Source organism: Glycine max, chromosome 11, assembly GCF_000004515.6.
Source record: "Glycine max cultivar Williams 82 chromosome 11, Glycine_max_v4.0, whole genome shotgun sequence".
Lineage (NCBI taxonomy): Eukaryota > Viridiplantae > Streptophyta > Magnoliopsida > Fabales > Fabaceae > Glycine > Glycine max.
The window spans coordinates 38,448,664-38,472,084 of record NC_038247.2 but is presented as its reverse complement, the minus strand read 5'-3'; the positions used below and the strand labels follow the sequence as shown (position 1 = coordinate 38,472,084).

The window sequence follows — 23,421 nt, the reverse complement described above, 5'->3', positions numbered from 1 at the left end:
AAAACACAGTGCATGTTGCTCAACATGGAGGCGAGGTGTGACGACAAAGGGAAATGATCGAGTGTGAAAGTGGTTTAATTGGAGAATGTTCTTCTACATTGATGTTATGGTTGTTGTTGAATGATGATTCTTCTCTGTTGATGTTTTTCTTCTTCAATTTCGTTATTTTTCCTCTTTTATGGGTTGCTGATACTTTTTGGTGTAAAAAATTAATTTTTTATTGCTAAGGAAATGGTTCCCTATATAAGAAATTAATCTTAGGAACTCTTCCTATTATGTAGATTTGCTCCAATTGAGAAGAAATTGTGAGATATTGTTTCTTCTCTTAAGAAACCCTAAAAAAAATCATTAGAAATGCTCTAAGAGTATCTCCGGTGAGAGTTTTTTTAATGAGTTTCTTAATTTATTTTTTGTGATTCTTGGAATATCATGTCATTCATAAGAAATTCATACTCAATTTTGTTCCAATAATAAGAGTATCTCTAATGGAAATTTCTAGAGTGGGTTTCTTAAGTTATTTTTTGTGGTCCTCATAGTATTTTTTATGGTCCCACAATGTCATATCATTGTAAGAAATTGATACACAATTTTGTTCCATTGATAAGAAACTTTAAAAACTCACACTTTTATATTTTTTATTTTTACTTAATTATGATGTTGTTATGTGTTAGATAAATATTATTTTTTATTGTTAAAAAACAGTTTTTTACATAAGATATAAATCTTATTTTTAAGAAATTCTTCCTGCCACGTAGATTTGTTCCAATAGGAAAGAAACTCTAGGAAACAGTTTCTTCACTTAAAAACCCCTTTAAGAACCCCCAATTGGAGATCCTATAAGAAACTTCAAGAAATTTTAAGAAAGTCATACTTTTATATATATATTTTTTTTACTTTCACTTGATTATGATTGAAATAAAATAATTAATTCAATTTTTTCATTATTGCATATAAAAATATGATCTCCCACGGTGCATGTGGTTTCCCCAAATCTCTTCCTCAAAATCAAATCTCGTGTGAGGTACAACGAAGGTGCGACAGAGGTGTGGTAGCAAGGCTAGGTTTGACAGACCAGCGACGGCACAATGCGACAACAAGGCTAGGTGTGATGAAGGTGCGGCATCAAGGCTAGGTGTGACCACACAACGACAAGGTGAGGTGTGATGACACGGTGCGATGCAGCAGCAAGGCAACCGTTGAGAGAGGTGCTTTGTGTTGTTCTTCTCCTCCTTCCATTTTAGTTTTTTCCTCTTTCTTGGATTGTTGGTTGATTGTACTTGTATGTGTAAATTAATATTTTTTAATAGTGATGAAATGGTTTCATGGTGAAGAAACATATGTTGCTTTGAAGAAATTTTGTGTGTCACATTAGTGTGCTCCATGGGTGAAGAAACAATTTCTTCATCCACGAAACCCTCAATTGGAGATGCTCTTCCCATGAAAAATCTCATTTTAAGGACTTAGCTACTTTTTTGGTAGACTTTGTAGTGTCACATCACTCTCAAAATCTCTTCAATTTTTCTACTTTAATGATAGATCATATTTTAAGATCTTAAACCATTTTTTACAAGTTTCACAAAGGATCGACTTTTTAATATTTATTTATAATTTATTTTAAAATAATTGATTATATAATTTTTAATTACAAAAAAATTAATTTAAAAATAGAAAAATGCATTTGTGTTGTGTGTAAATAGTTGAAAAATTCAATCAACATTGACTGAAACAACTATTGTTCCTTGTACACGTCCCCCCTCCCAACACCCGATCTCTTCCTCGGCCTTTTTTCAGGGTAAATAGTCATTTTTGTCTTAGAATGTGTAGAACACTGACAAATTCGTCACTCAAAGATGGAAATTTAAATTTTAGTCCCTGAAAGTGAAAAAAGTGCGACAAATTCATCCATCCGTTGACTTTCGTCCGTTACCGTTAATGAAATAGTCTAGTGACATATTCATGGACGAATTTTTCAGTGTTCTACACATTCAAGAACAAAAATAACTATTTATCCAAAATAACTTTCTTCCTCCTTTTTAATTGTTGCAAGCATAATATTACAACAAACACTTAAAAAATAAAAAAGTAAACATAAGTTAGAACAAACATAATAACAAGCATAATATTCTCGTCACTTATATTTTATATGGTGTTAAACTTTTTCACTTCTACTCAATGTAAGACTTTACCTCACACTTATACTCCAACATCCCACCTTCACAACGCTCCCCTATCTGCGAGCCCTCCCCTGCGCATGACGCTCCCTTCTCCGTGCAGTAGCAGCAAGGCAAATAGAAAAATGCATTTGTGTTGTGTGTAAATAGTTAAAAAATTTCAATCTTCATTGAAACAACTATTGTTCCAAGCATAACATTATAACAAACACTTGAAAAAATAAAAATAGGAAAGTAAATATAAGTTAAAACAAGCATAATATGTGAGTAATGAGTCACGAACAACCACATAAGGAAACTTGATCTTAAGGCTCAGGTTCATGAGTCTTCTCCTCACTTATATTTTATATAGTGCTAAACTTTTTTACTTTTACTCAATGGGTATGAATTGTAGACTCGAACATATTTTGTATTACCAATATTTTGGATCAGTGAGTCACTGAGAAATTGGTTGTTGTTGTTGCAGGTGCAGGCTTACTTCAAATCAATGGCTGTTTCGTATGTTCACATGCTTCAACGTAACAGGGCTTTCCACAAGGGTAACTCTCCTATCCTAATTGCATTTACAAGGCAAGAAGGAACCACTGTTTAGTTTTTGCTTCTATGCACACACCAGACCCTAAGGTACTTTTGTGTCAACTAACTAACTAACTAGTGTGGTTTCTAGAATTTGGTTGCTTGAAGAAATGGTTACTGGTGTAAATAAACAAGGAACTGAGTTTGTGTATTCGCCAAAGTTTAAATTGTCGTGGCGGTCGCGGTTTTGGATTTGTCGTATTCCTTGATATATTGGACCAATGTGGCCACAATTGTGGTCGTGGACAGTCCTACAACCTTGACATTATGGCCAAAATTGTGGTTGTGGATAGTTTTTTAAAACTTGATTTGCCAAGTTGATTGGATTGCACATTCTCCTTATGTGGTTTTATATGTGAAAACAGTACAGTTTTTTATGTGAACTTACACTTGGTGATGTGTTTCACTTCTCATTAAATTGTGGATGTAAGTTTAGATTTATATATCTGGGTTTAAATTGGGTGGCAGTTTTGTTCCATGGGATCAAGTCCTCAAATTCTTTTACTTTTTTATGGTTATTGCTAATATGTTGTTCTAACAAGAACATTCACGCTTTGTGTTATTTGTGAATTTTCTTAGCATTTGTTGCAAATTTGGATTTAAAGATTGTTTTCTTAAGATCCCAGACTGTAACTGTATCTTTCTACCTGCAGAGAAGAGGCAAACGAGTTGTGTCAAATCTAGAGAACAATGAGGGCGAGTCACGTACTGCTTCAGAGATGGCTGATGTACTCTATCATTCCATGGCTCTGTTGGCAAAGAAAGGTGTCAAAATAGAAGATGTTTTGCAGGTTCTTCGTCTGAGATTTTCCCAATCTGGTATTGAGGAGAAGAAAAGTCGTGTATTCCAGAAATCAATGGATTGAATGTTCAGTAAAGTCTATATCTCAACCAGTATATTTAGCTTTTGGCGACATAGCCAGATGCACCATTCGCGTTCTTATCGATGTGACTATGCAGATTAGGGTAACATTGTTAAATAGTGTAGAGAATGTCAAGAACACCATGTAACTGTGATCCTCCCATTTTTGCAGAATTCAGTTTTTCATTTAGTTAATTGTATTGCTTGCATCATGCTTATGTGTAGCAAACTGCAAGTCATGCACTAAGCTCTTAACTTTTGTGTGTCTTAGTTATTTTCTTAAGTGTCTTTTAAAGTTGAGTAGAATTGATTTTGAACCGTTAAATGTAGTTAGATATGTGTTAAATTTCAACCGTGGATTTATTAAAATGTGTGTATGGTGTGAGGAATTGATTTTAAAGATTATTTTTATTTTTTATGTTATTGGTTTCATACTAAAGAATTGATTTTGAATTTAATATTAATTTTAAGTTAAAGTAATTTTAAATAGTTTTTGTTTTGAATTATAAAAATCATAGTTTTATTATTAACTTTTAAGAATGAAAACATTTAAACATAAATCATATAATTATATATAATTATGCTAATTTATTCTTAATTACTTGATAATCTCACAATATTATTAATCACTTATAAGACAAAGTGAATTATTATTAAATATTTCAATCATTTTATGATAGAAAGGTTTAATTCAATTAGTTAAGTAAAGATATATGAATTGTTATAAATTTTTTTACATTATCTTCGATTTTCTTGAATAAAAAAAAATAATTTCATGATACTGTTAACAAACAAATAATTATATACAACTAGAATTCCAAGTTGCACGAGCAATACATAAGGGTTTTTTTATCATTAAGAAAGATATATAGAGGCAAACAACAGAAAGAAATAAAAATAGCTAGCCCTTGGGAAAACAGTACCCAAGGCATCAGCTGACAAAACATGCGAAAGCTGCATAGGGCATGCAAACCAGAGAGACATGACAAGATGAGCATTAACACCAGATTTGGCCAACCACTATGCATGAAGATCACGTCCAGTTGAAGATGAAAGAAGGTCCTGAATCAGTTTGCTTAAAAATAACACTAATAGGTTTTAGTCATTCATATAATGCAGCATAATATGCTTGTTTGGTTTGGTCACAGTTTGATTAAAAATCACAGTTTTGCACACAATCTCATCATAATGCCTCACAAAGACAGGCCATAAGACTAGAGTTGATACATATATAGGGAACTTATCCTTCCTTTTTAGCAATTATTTTTTGAATGTTCTCATAATCATAAAGTCTAATATCATTCACGAATCGAGATCAAGAATCGGTTATAAATATATTTTCTTTTCAACCCACCTAAATGTCTTTTACTAAATAAAACCGTGACAATACACTAAACACTTAAAAAGACAATGAAAGACCTAATTATAAAACCTATTGGTGTTATTAGTATATACTGATTTTTTAAGCAAACAGATTCCGGAGTCAGGACCTTCTTTCATGATCTTCGTAACAGTTAATTATCGCATGAGGGTGCGTTGTTGGAGTGACTACATTCCAAATTAGAGACAAAGCAACTTCAGAACAAATTCACAAACCTATTAGTGTATGAACAGCCATTATCAACATGAGCATACAAAAATGGACCTCTCTTTGAGGTGTTTACGTGATCTGAACTTGAGTATTTGAAGTAAGAAGCATCTGAACTTTGAATATTTGATCAAAAGTGACTTTTATCTCTGAAGACTATTCACAAATTTCGTAAATCACTCTACTCGTATAATAGATCACTCTGTTCCGATTTTACAAGAATGGAGAAAAGCGATAGATCAATTCTACACAGAAGAGTTGCCTAAGCCAAAAGAATTGGTACAGACATGATACCGAGTATAACAGCCAAGCCTTTCTCAACTTGATTCCTTAAGATGCATTTCCATAAAAATTCTGCAAAGCACCATCATCTATTCTGAATGACAAGCTCTAACCAAAATATTCCATATTCAGAAAAGGAAGAAGAATGTGGAGCCACCCATGCATGATCATATTATGCAAGAAACCTAATCGAGACAGGTAACACAAGTGAGATGAAATTCAACAAAATTTGAAGCCAAAACCAACATAGGTAATTAAGTATTTATGAGCAAATTGAGTAGATTTTCTGCCAGTTCTGTAATACTATATTCAAATCCTCTCATTTCAAAACCAAGAAGGGAGGTCAGTTTAATTAGCACAACAAACTTAGCTTAAACGAGATTAGATGGCAACTGAATGTTGTCCAATACAATTCCAAAGTGACTACATCCCGTAGGTAAAAACTAAAAACAGAAACATTATGACACACATGTCCAAAAATCAATTACAAGCCAATTTTCTAAAAGGAAGAAAACACAGTCACGGACACTTGGCAGTATTTGCCTGTATCACAATTAATGGGTAATACCGTAAAACACCTACACTCCCTAACAACCCTATCCATTGAAAAAAAAAAAAAAAGGAATCTGAACAACAAAAACACCACCCGCAGCAACCCATCTTCATCTTCATCTTCACAACCACCACCTCAAGCACGTTCACCGCGAATCCTTCTTGCCAGCTGGATATCCTTGGGCATAATGGTTACCCGCTTAGCGTGAATGGCACACAGGTTAGTGTCCTCAAAGAGCCCAACAAGGTATGCCTCAGCAGCTTCTTGCAATGCAAGCACGGCGTGGCTCTGGAAACGCAGATCAGTCTGCAGCAAAAAAACACAGCAAAACTTCCTTGTTAATAAATTCAACAACAAATCACACAAACATTAAACAACAACAACAATAGCATAGTACAATACCTTGAAGTCCTGAGCAATTTCACGAACCAGCCTCTGGAAGGGGAGCTTCCTGATCAAAAGCTCGGTACTCTTCTGGTATTTCCTAATCTCACTGTTTTCCAGAATCAAATTATATTATTATTAAAGATCACAACCGACGAAATACAACGAACACAAAACAACCCGGAAAACACTCACCGAAGAGCAACGGTACCAGGACGGTAACGATGTGGCTTCTTCACACCACCAGTAGTTGGTGCAGACTTACGTGCAGCCTAAAAGTAAAACAAAGGAATTAAGCTCTCAGATAAAATCAAAACAAATCAATATGAACAATGATTAATTAATTGTTGTTGTGATTATAGAAGAGACCTTGGTTGCAAGCTGCTTCCTAGGAGCCTTTCCTCCTGTGGACTTACGAGCAGTTTGCTTCGTACGGGCCATCTGTGTCGACGCCCAAAAAGTAATTTCAGAAACATCAATTTCAAACAAACAACAATAGAACCTTTCTTACCCCCTTCTATCGCATAACCTAATCTTCAAAACTTATATTTATCCATAATCTTTGTTTAATTAAGAAATTAAAGACACATACGTTGGCCGGATGAAATTATCGACTAATTCTCCAAAACAAAACATCTGAAACCCTAGAAATTACTAACCGAAAATATTGACTCGGAGGCGTAAGAATCAGAACGTTGTGACTAGAGAAGAATAAAAATTCAACTGTCTTATCTAAGATACGCGATTTGGAAATCAACAGAAACCAAAAAGACAAAGATATAAACCCTAAAATCCCAAATCTCAGAAGAAAAACTAACCTCGAACGACTATTTTCTTCTCCTCCGAAACTGTGGCTGAATCTAGGGGAAAAGAATCAAAAATTCTTAAAGTAAAGGAAGTAAAGCCCTATATATAGCATACTCTTGGAAGCGTTTGTCAGTGATCGAACGGATACGATTCATTATCCGTGTGTTTTTTCCGTTTGAATCGTACGGTTCATTAGGTGTCGAGTTGTGTTTTCTCAAATTTAATAAACGGCTACGATGCCATCTGGGACACCAAATCCGGATCGCCAAGTCTAATTGTCCTATTCCCATTGGCTACTCTAAGTCCGGCGAGAAACGCACCACGATTTCTTTCTTTCGCTTGTGCTAAAAGTGCTTCTCCCTCCCGGTATACCCTGGTTCATGTCTGAAACAGTGAAATGTTGTTTTTTTTTTCTACCTTTTTTAAAGTTATGTAAAAAATGTGTTCTCATAAGCATAACAAAATAAAAATGTGTTACCTTAAAATAATTGATTTTCATTCTCTAATTTTACTTTTTTAGATAAAAACAAAGGTGAAGAGTCGTTTTTAACAGGAAAAATACATTTAAGCTATATTGTTGAATTATATTATATTTTTTAATTTTTATCTAACTAGCGATTTAGTGAGTACAGTGTACAAGAAAAATGTTCATTTTACATAAATAAAGTTTATAATAAATGATTTCATATTTTATATTTTTCTATAAATTGAAATTTAATTTAGAAATAAAGATAGAAATTCAATTCAATTTAAAAATAAAAATGAAAGAGATAGATTAAATAATTTATATCAATAATGAAATCTAAGTAGTTGTGACTTTGAGAGTACAATAGGCTAATATGTTAAACTCTTAAATAAATAAATAAATAAAAACTTAATGGATAATTATAAGTTATTGATAAAATTATTTATAATTAATTAAATTGTTTAAAAAATTAAAAACTTTTTTATGTAAAAACAAACTTAAAATGTATGTCTTTGTATGATTTTATTTACTATCAAAGAAAGAATATTTTATCAAATAAATTCACATTCTTCATACAAATCGTTACCCGTTGTATCAACTCTGATTGGTTTTAAGATATGAATACTTGTCATGACTAATAATATATAGTTGATGAATAAACTAATTTTTATCTAAAATACACATAAAAGATGCGTATTTTTCTTCCAACACGATTTACCATCAATTAAGATTCTAATTAGTATTTTTTTATAGTTTATTTTTCTTTAAAAAAAAGTGTGCACAAAATTTATCAATAAGATTACAAGTTATAAAAAGCATCTGGAAAAATTGTTCTTAGTTTCACATTACTTTAAAGACCAACTTTTATATCAAATTAAATTATAATCTTTTATTTTAAAACAATTAAATGTTAAACTCAATTGTAACTTATCTTATTTTTAGGATTTTTTTTATCTCTTTTATTTATTCTTTGGACTATACTACTTTTTTCAAATAATGACTAAGGTAGTGGTAAATGGCGCGCGCGCGCGCACACACATATATATATATATATATTAAAATTGAAGTATAGTGGTGCATATATTAAGAAAAAATCATCTTCGTGCTTTGTCTCGAGTTATCATTAGAGGTGATTTTTAATGATAGTTTTCATCCTTATATTTTCCTTCTTCCTTTTTCTTCCGATAATATCTTCATACTTGGTTTAAGATATTATCGGAAGAAAAAGGAAGAAGGAAAATATAAGGATGAAAACTATCATTAAAAATCACCTCTAATGATAACTCACCTTTGCATCACCTTGGTTCATTTTTAATTTTGTAGATCTATATAAGTAAACTTGAATCGACTCACTTATGACTCAATCCACTCAGGCTAAACCCCGGGGGGTCGGGTTGACCTACCTAATCCATCGAAAAAAATAATCTATTAGTATTTTGTAATGTTTTTTAAGACTTTAAAATGTTTTATTCATTTGACTAGAAATAGAGTAAAACTCACTTAAAATATTTTTTTAGTATTTTGTAATATTGTTCAACATTATTTTATTTAGTGTTTTGTTCAAGACTGTTTTTTAAAAAAACTGGCTACAGCAAAAGCTTGTTCATTTTTTCTGCCATCGTTATACTTTTGTCACTACTCACTCATTACCACCCACCACCTTACATTTGGACCTCGAAGTCGGAGATCCGCAATAGATCTAAGGAAGCATATTTGCTTTGGCTAGAAGATGTTGACCTAGTTCATCACAAGGATGTTGGTGAGGGTTTAGAGCATATTTACGAAGTTAGAGATGCGACATTGAAGATGTGGCAATGGAGCGAAGATACGACATCAGAGTCACAACGAAGGAATCACAATGTTGTGCTGATGGAGCCACGAAGCTAGACTTGAAGATGTGGCAGTGAAGCGAAGATACAACATAAAATTCATTATTTATTAATCAAGTACTTGAATTTTTTTTGTTTCATCATAGTACCTGTTGTGAGTCTCATTATGTTAAGTAATGATGTGACATACAAAGTACCACATCAGCTGGCCTATTCATTGTCATGTCATCTCCTTCTTCTCCTCCTCCAATGAAAACCATCGCCATCACCGTCCAACCTAGTGCCACCACCGCCGCTATAGAGTGGTTATGAAGCAACCACGGGGACGCTACGCCACAAAAATAAGAGACTTTTAACCTATTGGTAGCTGAGCACTTTTAACCTATTGGTAAGTATACCAATTTGCACAAGTAGTATTTAAAATGGTAAGTCCGAATATCGTGTCCACATGAAATTTGTTTTACTTAGATGCCGTATATTTAGTATGTAAACATTTTTAACTTTGGAAATAAAAACAAAGAACTCATTAATGATTTAATTTTCTTTAGTTAATTCGGCTACTTAAACAAATGACAAAATGAACACAAAGTTGTGGAACGAAATTAATATCAAAATAAAAACGTCGGAGAGTATTTTAGTGAACTTTCTCTTGTTGTGCTAATAGGTTTTTCTCTATTTAACATTACTTTAGCGTTCTTGCGTCATCAATTTACTCAGACCATGATTTTTCACGAAAAAGTCTAACTCTTTTAAAAACGTATTTTTAGTGTTTTTATTTCTTGAAAACTGAAAATAAGAAGTTAAACTAAACATATTTTTAGAATTATAATCTGTTAAAAATGAAAATAATTTTTTAAAAATAAAAACAAAAAATAAAAATACAAATAAAAAATACCTAATGTACTTGAAACGATAGAGGTGTAGCCTCCATAGAGGATATAAAGGAACGGAACAATCCCAAAAATAAAGAAAATAAAAAAGTAAATAAATAATAAAAAAATCTGAATCTTTCACTTGAAAGATTGAACAATATGAGAAAACTTTCATACCTCGTCTCCTAAGTGGTTACAAACTAGTCAGTGAAAGCAACCAATAGAAAACAGGCAATTGGATTTCACGATCCGTGTCTCCAGTCCTAAATTGCATCTCAGCCGCTTATTCAAATTTAGAAAACACAGTTCGAAGCATCAGGTGCCGTCCGATTTGTAACGGCCAAAAACACACGGATACTGATTTGTATCCGTCTGATCAATCTCCAACGCCTCCATCAGCACGCTATATATATCCCTATCATTCCTTACAATTTGATCCTTTGTATTCTATTCTTCAAGATTCAGGTACTGCGTTTCGGAAGCAGGTACCAAAGTAGTCCTTCGAGGTTTAGTGATCTGTTTTGCGCTTTTGAAAATTTGAATATATGATTCTGCTTCTAGTTCGAAACTTGTCTTAAGCATGGTTTAGGGTTTGAGCATAGTTTAGGGTTTGAGCATGATTAAATCGATTTTCACTTATCTTCTTTAGTTTCTGCTGATTTCCAAATCTTGTATCTTAGATAGGCCAGTTGAATTTTTATTCTTCCCTAGTCATAACGTTCTGATTTCCAAATCGATGTTTTGTTATGGAGAATTAGTCGATAGTTTCATCTGGCCAACGTATCATATGTCTTTAATTTATTAATTAAACTGAGATTATGGATAAATATAAATATATAAAGTTTTGAAGATTAGGTTATGCAATAGAAAGGGGCAAGGAAGGTTCTATTGTTGTTTGTTTGTAATTGATGTTTCTGAAATTACTTTTTGGGCGTAGACACAGATGGCTCGTACGAAGCAAACCGCTCGTAAGTCCACAGGAGGAAAGGCTCCTAGGAAGCAGCTTGCAACCAAGGTCTCTTCTATAATCACAACAACAATTAATTAATCTTTGGTCATTTTGATATGTTTTGAAATTTTATCCGAGAGTTTAATTCCTTTGTTTTAATTTTAGGCTGCACGTAAGTCTGCACCAACTACTGGTGGTGTGAAGAAGCCCCACCGTTATCGTCCTGGTACCGTTGCTCTTCGGTGAGTGTTTTCCAGGATTTAACTTGTTTTGTGTTCGTTGTATGTAGTTGGTTGTGATCTCTGATAATAATATGGTTTAATTATGGAAATCAGTGAAATTAGGAAATACCAGAAGAGTACCGAGCTTTTGATCCGGAAGCTCCCCTTCCAGAGGCTGGTTCGTGAAATTGCTCAGGACTTCAAGGTATTGTAATGTGTATTATTGTTTAATGTTTGTGTGTTTTGTTGTTGAACTTGTTAACAAGGGAATTTTGCTGTGCTTTTGTTGCAGACTGATCTGCGTTTCCAGAGCCACGCCGTGCTTGCATTGCAAGAAGCTGCTGAGGCATACCTTGTTGGGCTCTTTGAGGACACTAACCTGTGTGCCATTCACGCCAAGCGTGTAACCATTATGCCCAAGGATATTCAGCTGGCAAGAAGGATTCGTGGTGAGCGTGCTTGAGTTGGTGGTTGGAAAGATGAAGATGATTGGTGGCTGCGGTTGGTGTTTTTGTTTTTCAGATTCCTTTTTTTATTCAATAGATGGGGTTGTTAGGGAGGGTAGGTTTTCTGCTGGTAGTAGCATTAATTGGGATATAGGCAAATACTGCCGAGTGTCCGTGACTGTGTTTTCTTCCTTTAAGAAAATTGGCTTGTAATTGATTTTTGGACATATGTATGTGTTAGAATGCTTCTGTTTTAGTTTTTACCTGCGGGATGTTGCAGCCACTTTAGAAACTGTATTGGACAACATTCAGTTGCCATCTAATCTCGTTTAAGTTAGTTTGTTGGGTTGCCTCGTTCTTACTCGGGATTTCCATCCCAGTTTGGTTACTGGGTTTCTTATTTATTGTTCACTGTACATTATTTATGGATTACCTCCATAAAAGAAAAGAGCGTTAATCGAAGCTGTCAGATTTAAAAGTTAATATAATTTTTAGTTTAAATCTAAGTTTCTAGTTATGATTGTGTATATAGGCAGAGGAAGAAATATGTGCATGAAGAAAAAGTTAGAAAGATGATCTGGTGAAGGATTGTCAGAAAGCTCAATGATAATTAGTGTCATGTTTCAGGTAGAATGATACTTTGATAAACCAAGTATAGGATGCTTTTGGGATTTGTATTGCATTTGATTAACTTTTTTATTAATCTACATTTATCAACCAGCCTCCTCTCGAGTCTAAATGTTCGTCAGTGTTTTGATCAGTTTGTGGCGGCTTGATTAGTTCGCATTGACTTGATTGAATTCTGAATGGACTAGAATCATACAAAAGGCTAGTAGAGGATAGTTTGCCGTGTGACAAATTGATCAAAAAGGAGGGTTTTTATTTTAGAAACTTATTTCCAAAGGGAGATTGTTTTGAAATATATTACAGATGATTTCTTTTATGTAAGCATTTTGTCAGTCTTGTTGGCGGGACTTGTGACGGTAGATAGTGGATTTTGTCAGTCCGTTGGGGAGGCGAAACAGGACACATGATGTGTATTTTGCAAGTCTTATCGAAATATTTTTGGTTGTAGGGAATTTATAAACTTTAAATGGTTGTAATTTTTGATAGAAATGTATATTTGAGATTATAATATGTTGAAACGTTTGAAATTGAAGGATGATTTCTCTAGTAAATCCGTAGTCAACTCATTTTTTTAAAAGATGTCTTTAAGTAGCTCAAAAATAAGATTTAAGATTAAAAAAATGGGTGGTTAAATCTTAAATTCATTTTTTTGGAAAAATGAGTTGATCAAATTAGAAATTTGCTAGGGGATTTTTCCTTCAATTTTGATCATTTTGACATATTTTTATCAAAAGTTAGAACCTTTTGAAGCTTATATTTTTTATACAGCAAAAGTATTTCATGAAACTCATTGTCCGCTGTCACGCTGTCACGTGACCACTTTTGTAATATATTTTAAAACAGATTCATTTTGAGAATAAGTTTTTATCCGCTGTCACGTGACCACTTTCGTAATATATTTTAAAACAGATTCATTTTGAGAATAAGTTTTTAAGAGAAATTCGCTTTGGTCAATTTGCTTTGCCGTGTTTGTCTGAGAATATAGTTCGTTCTGATAAAAAAAACATCAATTGTTTGTCGGTGTCCACTTCTTGGTTGCTTGTGTTTTTCACCCGGAAACCTTGAAAAAAGTAACGAATGTCAGTTGAAATGTTTTAATTTTCATACTAGGGGGAATCATAACTTGGGGAATTCATCTAACTAGATGAAGAGGAATTTTACTCCCCTCCTCCTAAATGTTAACGATAAAAAATAATTCTTTTTTCTCTCCTAGCTATCCCTCCATCCAAACACTTCATTTGTCAGTTATGCTCATTTGGCTCTTCTAAATTGAAAAGGAAGCACTGGTATCTTTTATTTAAAACAGACTAATGTTCTTAAGATTTTGAGATACATATATTTTTATTTTATTTGTTTTTAGTCCTTTAAGTTTTATATTGTTTAATCCAATCTCTGTATTTTATAAAAAATATTTAGTCCTTTCCCACATATTTTTTATGGCGTTAATTCTTGAATAATGAGTTGTTGTTGGTTCTTGCTTTCAATAATTATTTTTTTTACACACATTCTTTTCATATGGTTGTGAAGAACAAGATCAGGATTTCAAACCACAACATCACAATCCATAGGTACAAATATTGATGAAGAATCATGTGAATTCATAGATCTGCAACACGAATGGCTGAAAAATGAAAGGGAAAACAAAGATAGGAATGAGGTAGATGAAATTAACGTTGTCTTAACAAATATGTGTGTAAGAACTAAAAACACATTTTTAATAAAATAAAGACTAAATTGGATGATATAAAATTTTAGGAACTAAAGTTAAAAAAAAAGTAAAAATATAAGAACTACAAACATAAATATTTTTTTCTTACAAATTAAAATAGAATAATTTTTCTTATAAATTAAAATTAACTAATAAATATTTTTTTAACTTGTCTAAAAATCTAATTTTAACTTTTACATAAAATTATAGGTCAAATTGTTTAAACTTATTTATTGGAATAAGTTGTAAAGATAAATATTACAAGAAATGGGTTAAAATGTGATTTTAAAAATTTTAAATACTTTTGAAATCAAAACAAAGTTTTTTTGTTGGTTAGATCTTTGTAATTGACAGATAATAAATTTTCAACAACAATACCATACAATGGAAAAACGTTTTGGAAAAACAGACGACAACCTAATATTTTTTGTCCTACTAAGTCATTGTCGACTTTAAACAAATTAAATTAGATTTGTTGTTCGAGTTTGCTTAGTGACTAAAACTATGAATGTCTTACATAGAATATTTTTTCTCAATAAGTTCAAAGTATTTTGAGAGCTTTTGAGTTTTATTATACATAAAATTTTTCTTTAAGAGAAAGAATGAACAAAATGTATGTGCATAAAGTTCGTATTTTCTTCTTCTTCTTCAAAGCTTCTAGTGCTTTTAACCTTCATTTTCAAGTATCTGTTATCTTAAAATAGTTGGATTCTCCACTTGACCTTCATCTGATGATAATGGTCATTGGGAGCTTAATGCTTGCATTGAATGCACATTCCTTCTTCATACAAAGAGTCCATGCTTATGGACTTGGGTTTTGTGCATTGTATTAAATAGTCACCTCTTATATGTGAGGTTTGCATAGCAAACATGTCTTTTGATGGAGATTAACACTATCAAATTTTGAACTTCATTTATTCTTCATATCTCATGAGATTATGGCTTATGCTTGTTATCGTTTTAAATCTCAAATGCATATCTAATCAAAATTTGATGACGTATTAGACGTCGTTTTATCATTTGTATTTATTTGTATCTAATCAAAATAATTAGGAGTCATGATTTGTCTAAAGATATAAAATAACTTGACTTAACATAAGCCCTTATTTTAATAAAATAAACAATTTTATATTTTTTGGTGTGTTTGTGTAAATTATTTATGCTTAAAAAACAATTTTTTTCTTATTTAAAGAAGCAAATCCCTATTTGCTTCTTAAAAACACTTTTTTAAAATTGTCTTTTTTAAGTTTAAACAAAGTCACCCAATTTAACTTACAGAAAAAAAAATTCATTTTAGGTTAATTAAAAACAAAAGTAGATAGTAAAAGGCACTAAATTGACTTATCTTCTAATATATTCAAGACTTGTATTGCAAGATGACATTAACATTATTTCACATTTTCACTACCTGTTACATTTTGGAAGAAAGGTAGACAGGATATATATATATCTTCTGTACTTGAGTGTGACTTTAATTTGAATCTATTTGTAATGTATGATTTTTTGAATTAGCTTTTAAACAAATTTTCCACCTAGAGTTTATTGAATAGGAACTACTATCACTCCTTTTGCACCACATGGCATCTATGATTGATAGAGCTCTCCTACTTCAGCTTGATGGCATATTTTCCAAATTCGCTAGTAGTGTGTTTGAATGGAGCAATTTAATAGGAGAATTTATTTTTTCAAGAAATTAAAATGATTCATGATAAAATAACTTGTTTGGATAGAGTATTTGAAAGAAGATTTTGTTTTTGGTATTTTTATGAATCATTTTGATTGACTAAAATAGTGAGATTTCAAATTTTCTCAAAAAATATAGAATTTGAAATTCTTTTTTCGGAAATATTCACTTTAACTCACGTTCTTGCTCGTGATTCTTTCTCGCTCAATACTCGCAGGTGACCAAAGTTTTTACGACTAATATCGACATAAGTTGTTTTTCACTGATGTTGACCGAAGTTTTTTTTGTCAGAATTTTTTTGTATTATGTCAACCAAAGTTATTTTTTATCGATATCGGCCAAGATTTTTTTTAGATGATGTTGATTAGGGTTATTTTCTCACTGACGTCAGTCATGAGAAATTTTTACTAACGTTGACCAATGATTTTTTTTGTCGTTGTCATCCAGGCTTTTTTAGTTGATGTTGACCAATGATTTTTTTGGTCGACATTGACTAAATTTTTTCTACTGGCATTGGTCATGACTTACTTTTGAATAGATACCTGTTAGGATTTTTCAATTGACGTCAATTAGGTTTTTCTAGTGACATTGATGGGTTCATATAGCATTTCATCATTACGAAGTTTCACTCAAGTTTGAACACTTGTAAGGAATCTCGATTCAGAAATTCAGAACATGAAAAAATAAAATAAAACTGACTTATCTCTCTGCTCTTGTATTATTAATATGGGCTATGGCTAACTCAATATATATAGAATAGTGCTAAAAACCAGTGCAGTTATAGCAATCTGCAAACTAAGTAGTTTCTTTTTAACATTGATTGTAGTTTATATCAATACAAGGTTTTAACATTTTCTTACAAATGATGTATTGTATAATTGTATATATATTAAGTTGAGTAAAAAATAATATTATTAAAAATTGCCAAGTCGTTCCATGTTTTTTACTATTCTTCTATTTTTAAGGAGATTTTGTTTCTTTTTATTTACTTTTCTGATATGCTGAATATGTCCCCGTTTTAGTAATCAATATGTTTTGCTTACATGCAACAATATATCGTTAATTATCCAAGACTATGTGCCCGTTGAGGGCTGCAATTGAAGAAAATTATTTTATGAAATTGGATTTTCATATCTTAATAAAGACGAAGATTAACATTGATTGGTTGGACGTAGATTACGTCCTATGTCGACCGAACTACTTTTATCCAATTCCAAAGCTCCCTCTCGTCTTCATTCAGCGTAGAACAAAACAAACAAACACAATTTATTCATTTCATTTGCCTAAGGAACCAACGTTGAGTCATTGACGTTGAAGCCTTAGGTTCCTATGGAACCCCCGTCAACCTCGGAAAATTTCTAACTAAACCCCTTTTTCTGCTCTTTTGTTGCGATTTTCCCGTGTTATTATTCTTCCCATAACCTAATATTAGAAGCTTCCTATATGCAGCAGACTTATCTACCATCAAACATTCACCTACGATATCCTACATGTCCTGTTTCCATTGCTAGCTATTAAAGGATATTTTCTAATCCTCCTCTTTTCCTTTTTGGAAACATTGTTTTATGCACTGAATTCATCTTCAAATTTGGAACAACTCCACTACCTCTTGATTCATGATTGTAGTTATCGATACTACAACAACAAAGTCTTATCCCTAGGTGAGATTAACTACGTAAAAGTTTCAGAGATACTATTGAGAGTTTAAATTATCAATACTATAGAGATATTATTGTAATTATCAATACTTTTTTCTCTCAAAATTTGCTTTCTCCTACTATAATGCTTATTATTTTGATTTCTTCTAAATATGGTTGTTGCTTTTGAAGGAATAGCTAATAAATTGGCAAGGTTTGGAAGATGCAACAGCAGCAGCAGAATTATGATGAGAAGCTGAACCAAATGGAGGAGCAGATGAGAAAAGTTGAGCGTGAGAGAGGTCGAGCCTTCAATGATCTCAAGCAAATGAAAAGGGTTGCTGAGGAGACTAATGTCATGGTTGATAAATCATTAGCCTCCAAGAGATTAATTTCAAACCCACGTATAATAGAGCAACAATTAATGGGTATTAAAGACAGCAACAAGGAATCATCAAATTCAAAGCAGCGTTGTTTGTCAGAGAAAGATGCTTTGTTGGACAGCATGAGGAACGAGATGGATAGTCTTCGATCATCCGAGGATAATGCAACGGCCTTGTTGTCTGACTATAAAAGGAGAATCCAAGAATTGGAGGCTGAACTGGACAAGCGAAGAGAATCAGAAGCAAATTTGTTTGACACATTGGTAATGCAAACAAAGCAGCTGGAGCAGAATAAGATTTTGCTTGAAGAGTCAAAGCTGGAGATCACTTCTCTTGAAGAAAAATTAAAGCCACTTCAAGTAATAAGCGCCACCCAAACCCCTGGTGAGTCTGACTCTCAGTCTGGCAACAAGATTAAGTTGTATCCAAAATTGGTCAATAATTACTTTAGAAAAAGACTTAAAATATGATTAAGATCTTGATAAATGATTGAATTTTATTACAGATTCCTAATAATTTTTTTATTATTTTGAATCCATGATATATTAAATTTTTATTTTAAGTCTTCGTCTGATGATATAAAGACTCAACAAAAATTTTAATATTAAGAACTTAAAACATTGAAAAAAATTATTAGAAACTCAAAACAAAATTCGATCGTTTAGGGATTTTAAATATGTTTAGGCCTTAGAAAAATGATGAAAACACACTTTTTAACACATTCTTTTAAACATACTATCCTGAAATATATTATGAATTTGATCCTCATTACTTATTTAATGAGTCTCTTTCGTAAACTTTAACAAATAATAAAATGTGTTTTTTTTATAAAAAATTCCCCACTAAAATCCTTATGATTCCAGTATTATTAGTGATGAAAACTATATATATTTTTTCACTAAATTTGTTCTTTGATTTTTCTGTAGGGACGGATGATTATGGGTTTACCACAAAAGAAAGTGTAGAAGAGAATATGGAAATTGAAGCTGAGCTAGAAAAAGAGCTGTTCGGTGATGAGGAGGAACTAACCAAGGAGGAGGCCAAAACCATGCTTGAAGAACTGAACATGCTTAAAAATGAATTGAAGTCAGCAACTGAGGCAGAAGAGAACAGTAAGAAGGCCATGGATGATTTGGCATTTGCATTGAAAGAAGTGGCAACAGAAGCCAACCAAGTGAAGGCAAAACTGACCTTAAGCCAAGTAGAACTAGAGCAAACCAAATGTGATGCAGAGCGTTGGAGAGCAATGTTAGGAACCACAGAAGAGAGGTACAAGGAGATTCTAGAAACAACAAGGAAAGCATCTGAAAGGTACAAAAACACAGCCGAGAGGTTAAGATTGGAAGCTGAAGAGTTCCTTTCAGCATGGAATGACAAGGAAACCGAGTTTGTGAATTGCATTAGAAGAGCCGAAGAGGAAAGGTTGCTTGCGACACAAGAAAGCACCAGAGTCCTTGATTTGTTCAAGGAGGCAGAGAACAAGACAAGGGTTTCAAAGGAAGAGAATCAAAAGTTGCGAGATATACTCAAACAAGCCTTGAATGAATCCAATGTTGCTAAAGAAGCTGCTGAGATTGCAAAGGCTGAAAATGCTAGACTTCAAGATAGTCTCAACCTACTATTCCATGAGAATGAGATGCTGAAAATCCACGAAGCTGCTTCATTTGAAAACATTAGAGAGTTGAAACGCATGCTATCAGAATCATCAATGAAGGAGTTCAAAAATGAGGATATTATGGAGAAGCCATCTACAAAAGATCAAGGTAGCAAAGATCAGGATAATAGTAATAACAATAAGGAATCAGGGAGAAAAGCAAAGGCACATAATAACTCAATAGATCACAAGGATTCTAAGAGTATGAACAAAACTTTTAGTTTTAATCTAAAGGAAATGATAACGCCACATAACCATAAACAGCAGCAACACATAAGCAAAGTTGGGGGGAATAATGAAGAGGTCAATAACAATAACAAAGACATTGATAATGATGACACATTAAGGGGTTCGATTTTTGATGAAGTGGATTCATCATCGGATTCAGAATCTTGTCCTGATGTAGACATGGGAATCCCTGATGATTTTGATCATCTTGATGAGTCACATTTTGATGATCCTCAGAGTGATAGCAACTCGAGGAAACGAAGAGCTTTGCTGAGAAGATTTGGAGACCTTATACGGAGAAGAGGTTACCATAATCACCGAAAGGAACCATCCAACGAGGAACATTTACAAACGTGACATATATATAAAAAAGTCCCTAGCTATAAGGATTCATAATTCATACGTTAATTTATTAGACTGATGTTGTGTTTATAATGTTTTGCTTTGCAATTGTTAATTTAGACTCAAGTTTTATACGCCTATTTTGAGAACCATGTTTTTGGTGCTCTCTTTCGTTTTTTTTGTTTGTGAAGAGTGGCGTATAGTATAATATTCCATACCAACAACATAATTATTAAAACAAAATGACTAACTAAGCGTACACGACAGTGTTTAAATGCCAGGATACGCAAGGTTATTATAAATATTTATGCTTCATGTTGCTTACATGAGCAGCACCCCGTAATATTGAATTTGCAATGCAGCAACTTTGGTATAAAATACAGTACAGGAAAATGCCTGTTAGACCTTTGTTTTGTCCTTTAGATCCTCTGAAATTTCCATGTGGTTTGAATAGTAGATGGATGATAGGGATTAGTTTTTTCAAATAATTTATATATCCTGTACGCAAACACCTTTTTTTTCCGCATTTTATCCGCATTTTACTGGTTTATGAAACTCTTCAATGCATGATGTGTCGAAGTGAAAAAAGAAAAACAAGTTTCATAGGGAATATAGGAAAACTTGTTGGAAGCAAATATAGGGACCATTTTTATTTTATTATGTTTCTGGTTAAATAGGGACCCTGTTATTATTCTCTCGAAATATTGAATAGACTAAGGAATTTGTTTTATAATTCAGGTTTATGATGAGCTGAATTATATTACTACCTGTTGCTTAGGGGTAAGAAACTCAATTTTATTTCAATAAGGTTTTAAATTTAAGTATTATACATAGGCATTCATAATCCCGCCTGGCCTGACAGAAGGCATTCATGTTGGCATCAACCTGCGTCATAATTCCTACAAAATAACATAAGTGAAAAATTTTCAAGTTACAACAAGAAATGAAAAACAATCAAAAAGGAAATAAAAACTAACCTTCAAGGTCCCGAACAGGATCCAAATATAGCAAAAGGGCCACAAGGCGACCAAGCTATGAAGCACGGACACTCTAGTCCTTTGCCATGTCCGGTGTCCGACACGCGTTCGTGTCAGTGTTCGACATCGACACGACACCCGTACTACGTTCTATATTTTGGACATTACAGGTGTTCACGTGTCCATGTCCGTGTCGTGTCCGGTGTCCGTGTCGGTGTCAATGCTTCATAGCGACCAAGCAAGTAGTTGTCGAGGGAGCGATTCGAGGAATTTGAGGTCTCGGTGTTCATTAACACTCAACAGCTCCTTTGGGTGCTTGTTGTACCGCTAAGGACATTATTGCTAGTAGAAAGGGAACAATAGGTTCCGTGCCGAGTCATAGAAATAGTCTTTCCCGGTGAGTGGCCGTATGGTTACTTTGAAGCAACCGGTTTTAAAACTCTTATAAGAAGAAATGAAAGGATGAAATAAAGGACGCTTTGGCAGCCAAATCAGTGATATCCACCGAACCTTATCCTACGGACAACTACAAAAGTGTTGCAGGAAAAGTCTGGGCATTGCTGGCATAGAGCTATACAAGCAAAATGCTCGGAGCGCCTGCATGGCTGCTCACTTGTTTCAATGCAATTGTGTTGGTGCAACATTGAGTATCCAGAGGACACCCATACTAAAATCATCAAAGGGGACCTTCACATGCAAATCACGAAATAGACAATCATACATGTAGAAGAAGTCACGATTCATCAACACGAATTCCGCGAGCAAAGTAGCGTTTGACCGAACCATGCAAAGTGTGATCGAGCACGTCTCTAGGTCCGTCATGTCATTGATCAACAACCAACTAATGACGTTGATCAAGTCCAATTCGTGGTTGTAACACGAGAAGTAGGTACCTACCTCTCCGTCAACCCACATATACTCTGGAAGCATGATGGGAGGAGACAGACACTTCTCCTTCAACACTGGAGGTGGTGACAACCACTAGGGTTGTGATGCTTTCACTCACCTTTTCAACCGCATTGGGTGGCAGCTGACTTAAAAAAACTGACAGGTCGCTAGACCCCTAGGTTGTTGAAAGGTCAACAGAACTAGAAGAAGCCAATCTTAGGGAGTGAGAGTTGGACGACACATCAAAAACCTCGTCGCGAAACCCTCGAACCTCAGACTCGCTTCCAACTGACTCCTTTGATGATGAAGCTTCAACTGACACCATTATTACATACCTCACAAAAAAATTGGTTACATTACTCGACTAAAAGCGAAAAAGCATTATTTGACTCATAGTAAAGAAGCATATATTAGGAGCAAAGAGTGAGAGGGGGGGGGGGGGGGGGACCTCCCCCTACTTATAGGAGTGGGGCCTAAAACAAGGAAGTTTCCCCACCGTTTGATCAAAACAAATCTACAGCTGAGAACACGCGACTTTTGGATGTCCAATGTGGGAAGGTGAATAGGCATGGGTAATAATTGTTACGTCCACGATACAATGCTCAATTCATTTCAATAAAAGCACGTAACTGCTAAGGAAGGTAACCGTCCTTACATGTAATAAAGCCCCTTTTTTCAGTCGATGCCAAAAAGGGGCTAGTATACTAGATAAAGTACCCGACCAAGACAAAGGGACACTTGACACGCCCAAACCGAATACAACCTTTGGCCACTTATCCACATCTCTCGAACAATACATCTCGACCTTCAGCATGTTCGAGCAATGAGCACCATTCGGTAATGATTATCATCATTAAATTCGTAGACCAATAGAAGTAGCTAAGTATGATTAGGAGGAGTATTACTCAACTGGTAAACATGATGTGACAAACTCATAGATCTCAGGCCCAACAATATTAGTATAAAAAGGGGTAAATCCCTCCAGTTAATGGACAAAGTCATTCTCACCTACTCATTATATATCATTAATAGATTTGAGCTAAACCCTCACTTAAGTATCAAAGTAACTTTTGCAAGTATCCTCCCCTCCAATCTGTTGGATACTCACGCATTCAAGTTCTCAGCAAGAAACAACAAACAGATAATCCTTCGACTCTAAAGACCTTCCGACACAATAAAAGATCTTTTGGTAGATGGACGAATACCTGATTCATTTGTTTTGTGTCGGGAACATCATATATAAGAATTTTTATAACTATTCTGTTACTCTTGAGACTTGTTCCGTCT

General features: G+C 33.5%; 3 protein-coding genes and 1 long non-coding RNA gene across 7 annotated transcripts; 3 read left to right on the top strand and 1 right to left on the bottom strand.

Moving 5' to 3' along the window:
- Positions 1–2,736: 2,736 nt before the first annotated feature.
- LOC100807000 (uncharacterized) lies at positions 2,737–3,881 on the top strand. The gene is made up of 2 exons (XR_005887241.1): positions 2,737–3,173; positions 3,401–3,881. It is a non-coding gene; the product is annotated as an uncharacterized lncRNA (long non-coding RNA).
- A 1,964-nt stretch (positions 3,882–5,845) lies between these two features.
- LOC100785082 (histone H3.3) lies at positions 5,846–7,402 on the bottom strand. Its single transcript, XM_003538563.5, has 5 exons — positions 7,235–7,402; positions 6,786–6,857; positions 6,612–6,688; positions 6,435–6,525; positions 5,846–6,338 (listed from the first exon to the last, which is right to left on the bottom strand). The coding sequence occupies exons 2-5, from the start codon at positions 6,855–6,857 to the stop codon at positions 6,168–6,170; spliced, it is 411 nt and encodes a 136-aa protein (XP_003538611.1). The 5' UTR covers positions 7,235–7,402; the 3' UTR covers positions 5,846–6,167.
- A 3,314-nt stretch (positions 7,403–10,716) lies between these two features.
- On the top strand, positions 10,717–12,343 carry LOC100783845 (histone H3.3). Of its 4 annotated transcripts, none has more exons than XM_006591426.4 (5): positions 10,717–10,875; positions 11,328–11,405; positions 11,505–11,581; positions 11,675–11,765; positions 11,853–12,343. In XM_006591426.4, exons 2-5 carry the CDS (start codon positions 11,334–11,336, stop codon positions 12,021–12,023), a joined length of 411 nt encoding a protein of 136 aa, XP_006591489.1. In that variant the 5' UTR covers positions 10,717–10,875; positions 11,328–11,333; the 3' UTR covers positions 12,024–12,343. The 4 variants fall into 4 exon arrangements, with proteins under 4 accessions (XP_006591489.1, XP_014619750.1, XP_014619749.1 ...); XM_014764264.3 differs by having other exon boundaries at positions 10,786–10,875; positions 11,334–11,405; XM_014764263.3 differs by having other exon boundaries at positions 10,829–10,855.
- Positions 12,344–17,203: 4,860 nt separating this feature from the next.
- LOC100808065 (flagellar attachment zone protein 1) lies at positions 17,204–20,428 on the top strand. Its single transcript, XM_006591427.4, has 3 exons — positions 17,204–17,686; positions 17,855–18,429; positions 18,972–20,428. Exons 2-3 carry the CDS (start codon positions 17,886–17,888, stop codon positions 20,282–20,284), a joined length of 1,857 nt encoding a protein of 618 aa, XP_006591490.1. The 5' UTR covers positions 17,204–17,686; positions 17,855–17,885; the 3' UTR covers positions 20,285–20,428.
- The last annotated feature ends 2,993 nt before the right edge of the window (positions 20,429–23,421 follow it).